This window comes from Engraulis encrasicolus, chromosome 2, assembly GCF_034702125.1.
Source record: "Engraulis encrasicolus isolate BLACKSEA-1 chromosome 2, IST_EnEncr_1.0, whole genome shotgun sequence".
Lineage (NCBI taxonomy): Eukaryota > Metazoa > Chordata > Actinopteri > Clupeiformes > Engraulidae > Engraulis > Engraulis encrasicolus.
In genome coordinates, this window is record NC_085858.1 from 52791928 (window position 1) to 52796927 (window position 5000).

The window sequence follows — 5000 nt, forward strand, 5'->3', positions numbered from 1 at the left end:
AGGGGGGCGATCGTTCCAGCAATGAAGGTGAGCCGGTGAAGGAGAGTTACGGGGAGGGGAGGGTAGGGAAGGGGAGGACCGGGTCATGACTGTGTCCTCTGCTGCTGGCTGTGTGTCTGTATGGAGCTTACGGGTGATGGTGGCCACCACCCAGGGAGATGAAGGGGAGAAAAAGAGTGGGAGGTACTCACTGTGTACTCTGCATCAGACGAACATCCGCACAGGCATGGGAGGGAGAGCAGGAGAGAGAAAAGAGAGGGATACAGAGAGAGGGTTAACACCCCTTCACAAAATAGTTATAAAATAATTCCTCAATGTCACATTTAATACACAGTTCCCATTCTACGGCTTATACGGGTGGCCCCATGACCACACTTTCAAAACCACATTCCTGTCAGCTGTGATATGGCACAATGGGACAGAAAAGCGAGAGGGAAACCATAGTGAGGAGAGTCACATCAATGTCAAATAATTTAAAAGCTGTGTTGTATCTCAAAGATAATATCATCACTGACTGAAGGCTTTCCTAAGTTAAGTAGCTATTTTAATGCATAATAAAAAACTCCCTCCCCTGAAAACAACAAACAAACAAGTACATGAGCTGTAGGACTGATGGAGCTAAGGATAAAGATGTGCTTTGACTGCCAATCCATTGAGTCTGTCTCTTTGATGTTGTGGACAGAGTGTATGTTTGGTACCATAGATCTGAGTTCAAGGCCTCAGCGGGGTGATTGATCTTGCCCTTTGAAATAGGGAATGGCTAGAAATCAGGTATTCTGTGATAACAGTGCAAAAATGGTGACGTTACACACAGTACACAATAGCAATCCTACAATAACTGGTGCCCCGAGAGAGGTCCCTCAGCCGGCCTGCCCCAATTGGCAATTGCCCAGTTGCTGCCCCTAGACCAGCCCCAAGTTACACATGTAACATCCCTTTCCCACCGTTGGTGTCAGAAGTGGGATTGTGTGCCATAAGGCTATCAGCGATGCGACTATTGTATGAGAGACCCCACCGGTGCAGGTGGACTACTATTTGAAATTTAAAAATATGGAGGTCTGGTCAGGGGTCAGGGGTTGATGACAACACCAGTGTGTTACACAGTGTGTAAATGAACGTGATAATAATTTCGGCTCACTGGGGTCCAGCATATGACATTACCTTGTCATGAACAATAAACCATGGTGAGAGCCCAGTACGGCTGGGAGAATCAATTGGTCAGTTTACCATAGGACTCTTTTGCGCAAATTTTCCTCAATTAGAACGAGTGCCTTTGACATAACCAAAGATGTTCAAGGCTCTAACACTTTAAAATGTCTATGATGTAACCACTGTTTGAAAATGGCAGACAAATATCCCTAAAACCGTAGATTAGATTTGCATTTTTATTGCTTGCAACGTTTTGGTCGCTCAGACCATCTTCAGGTAAGTTGGAGTCAGTTGATCATTAAGGACTCAAGCTTAAATACAGTACATGAGGAATTGGGAAGAACACATCTACAGACGGGCCAAATAAATGTGGCACTATGCCATTCTGTATGACTGAACGCGCACCTAAAATACTTTTTGAAAACTTAAACTTTCCGTCTGCAGACATATGAGTAGAAAAGCAATACTACATACAGCCTGATAATAATTCAGAGCACTGCCAAAATTATGCAATAGTTTCTAAATGGAGAGATGTGAACACAGGCACCTGGCTCTGTGTGCAGACAAATATCACTTCAACCAAGCACCTTTGGGAAATAAAAAAATAATAAAAGTATGAGAACTTGAAGTACAAATCCAGTGAAAAGGAACATCAAGTTAATGTTCCTTTTTCACTTGATATTATGCAGCCCTGGTTTGATTCAGTGCTCCCATGCTGAATCAATCATCAGAAATAAAGGTGAACTTTATGATCGAATGATTTTATTCTCAGCGGTATGCTATGTTCCTCCCATAAAGTTTATGCCTTTGTATAGTTAATCCAAACTCCTGGCTTTCTATTCATAATTCACACCATATTAAGTACCTGAAAGTTCCACAAAGTAATGGAAGTATTGTTAAGTTTATACAATATTAAACCATGTGACATTTAAAAGCTATTGCTCAGTCGGGTGTTGTTCACTTCTGCTTCTACTACGGTAACCGAAATTGATGGCCTGGTTCAAGAATTATAGTCGCCCTTTAAAAGCAGCACCTGCAGGGGTGATGTATTAAATAATCATAATTATAATGGAATGAAGAAATGACTTCACATCAGATCGGATGTCTTAAACAACGCGACGGGTCATTTACCTGTGATTGTGTGTGGGTAATAGTTCCAGGCCTTCTCGGTCACATAAAATATCTTGGGCACCACAGCTCTCGCCCAGCTTGGCAGCTTGCTGCAGGAGAAGAGAGGGATGGGGAATGAGGAGACAGGAGAAAACAGGAACAGGGGGATGAGTTCCATCTATCTAATTTTCCACACCACACCAGCATAATGTCGCCTCAGGATGGAGGCTGAGATATAGTGCTGATGCTAATCAGCCAGCGTGAATTTCTCACCCCCCCCTCTCCCTCTCTCTCTTTCATGCTGCTCACGACTGATTTATCTGAGGGTGTTCAAAAAAGAAGCGGAGTTGAATCGATGGCTTTCCAGTTGAGGCTTTATTGTTTAATGCGGCGGCCAGGCGTACCGTACCGTAAGAGAGGCTTCTCCACTGCATTAAGGCATGCTGCCCAGGTGATGATGGTAAAGATTCACATTACTCATCATAGTGGCCTCCTAGAAAGTACAACATTCTAATGTGCATATTGCTGTGATTTATTCTTCCCAGAACTGAATTTGCATTTTCACCTGAAAAAGCAGATGTCACAACGCGTATACTACACTTCAGGATGAATAATTTATATCAGACTGTAGTACAATATCCATAGTGTATAAAGATATCATTTCAGGTAAATTCAGGCTCTTCCTTCCATCGACGGGCTATTCACTCAACTACATCATAACAACATTACTATGACAATGCAGTGTCTTACGTAAGTAACCGACTAAGACTTGGTCATTGCCATTTAGGTGACAATAAGGTTGCAATAGAGGCTTTGCGCTAAAAAGTTGAGTCAGTTTCGGTGATGATGCATAAGACTAACGTGACTTACGAAGGCTAAATGTACCACACATTTAACAATACAACTAATATGATGGCATTTGATCTAACCCAACCATCCAATAACTATTCTGATAATTAAATTCAATCATTAATTAAAATCCCAATACATTGCATACCCATCATAAGGATTGTGTTTGGTGAAGTATCTTCACTATGCGTACTTATTAAACATTTATGGCCACTACTGAGCTTCTGTCTTTTCAGGGAAGGGAAGAGGGAAAAGGGTTAAACAAGCCCATTACACATGTACAGACTACTGTGGATCAATCCCTTTAGCCAACGTGCTGTATAACTACATGTAAATTAGCATTGACATTGACTTGACTGACATACAGTATAACCATGTGCACACCCTATCCACATCTTATCCAAAGTGGCTTACAGATAGTCCCTGGAGCAGTATGGGGGTAGGTGCATTGCTCAAGGACACTTCAGCCATGGAGAGAGAAAGAGCTTGGTAAGGGTGGGGATTGAACATGCAACCCTTTGATCTGCAGTCCACCTCCCTACTCATTACACCACAGCTGTTCTGAGAATATATGGTACTAATCAATGTAGAGTTAATTTAACTGTTTAAGTGTTGCATTAAGACTTATATAGTTGAATTTAACCCTGTTTAAGAGCATTTGGTGTACGGCTTCGCAGTCTTAATCCAGCACGCAAAGAGTTGAATTCAAGGCTGAAATCAAATGGCACCATATGTTCTCCAAATAGTGTTAAATTACCATTATTATTTTTTATTTTTTATTTTTTTTACTGTGTGTCAGTCCTGCCCTCGAGTGGAGAAGGATCCGGATGTGCAGTTATCAAGCCTTTACCAGTAATCATCACTGTGCTCTGGAAACATGGGGAGTAGGAAGGGAAGGCATGTGTAATGTGGTGGGCAACATGGTAGATCGGATATCACAAGGCTGTCCCAAAAGTGAGGCCACACCAGGAACTGTGCCTTCACACCTCTCACACAATGCTGCAGAGTGAGAGGAGGGTGTGTGTGTGTGTGTGTGTGTGTGTGTGTGTGTGTGTGTGTGTGTGTGTGTGTGTGTGTGTGTGTGTGTGTGTGTGTGTGTGTGTGTGTGTGTGTGTGTGTGTGGAGGGAGGGGGGGAGGGAGGTCAGGGGGTGGAGAGAGAGAGAGAGAGAGAGAGAGAGAGAGAGAGAGAGAGAGAGAGAGAGAGAGAGAGAGAGAGAGAGAGAGGGAGAGAGAGGGAGAGAGAGAGAGAGAGATCTATAAATTATTCTGACACCTTCAACAGATATGTGGAAACTCACAAACTGCACAAGTATTTGGATTACAAATCACATTGCCAGGACTGCAGCACTGGGACTTTCACCACACCACCGCATAACACTTCACTGCATCAGTCTTATAAAACCAGTGGCAAACTTGTTGTCTTATAATGTGCACCATTCCGCCAGTGGAAAGCTGTAATAGTTGTTAAAACAATTCAACTACCATAGTACTATGCAGTACTACACAGTACTATGGTATTACACAGAGCATTTATCAATAAAGTATGACGTGGTCATAGTCATTGTGGTAACAGAAAATGTATTACAGGGGCCATGTCTTAAGAGTTTAAAGACACCTGAGACAAGACTGTTTTTTTCCCCATGTCTTCATTGAGGGGTCTGAGACAGGGCAGGTCAATGGCTCCACCTCCGGTGGAGTGTCTGGTCAATCAAGGCTCTGTCTGTTCTGGACATTCAGGATTTGTCTGTGTCCGTTAGTGAATTAACAACAGGAGAGCCTATGGATTTTCCACAGGAGTGGTGGTCAGACTGGTGTGTGTGTGTGTGTGTGTGTGTGTGTGTGTGTGTGTGTGTGTGTGTGTGTGTGTGTGTGTGTGTGTGTGTGTGTGTGT

General features: G+C 43.0%; 1 protein-coding gene across 1 annotated transcript in view; it reads right to left on the bottom strand.

Annotated features, from left to right (window-relative positions):
• The window catches only part of pitpnc1a (phosphatidylinositol transfer protein cytoplasmic 1a), a 52288-nt gene that overhangs the window by 21630 nt on the left and 25658 nt on the right, over positions 1-5000 (bottom strand). The window contains exons 3-4 of the mRNA XM_063191367.1: positions 2281-2369; positions 192-199 (exon numbers count right to left, since the gene is read on the bottom strand). Coding sequence (XP_063047437.1) covers positions 192-199; positions 2281-2369 — 97 coding nt within the window. The remainder of the gene's footprint in view (positions 1-191; positions 200-2280; positions 2370-5000) is intronic.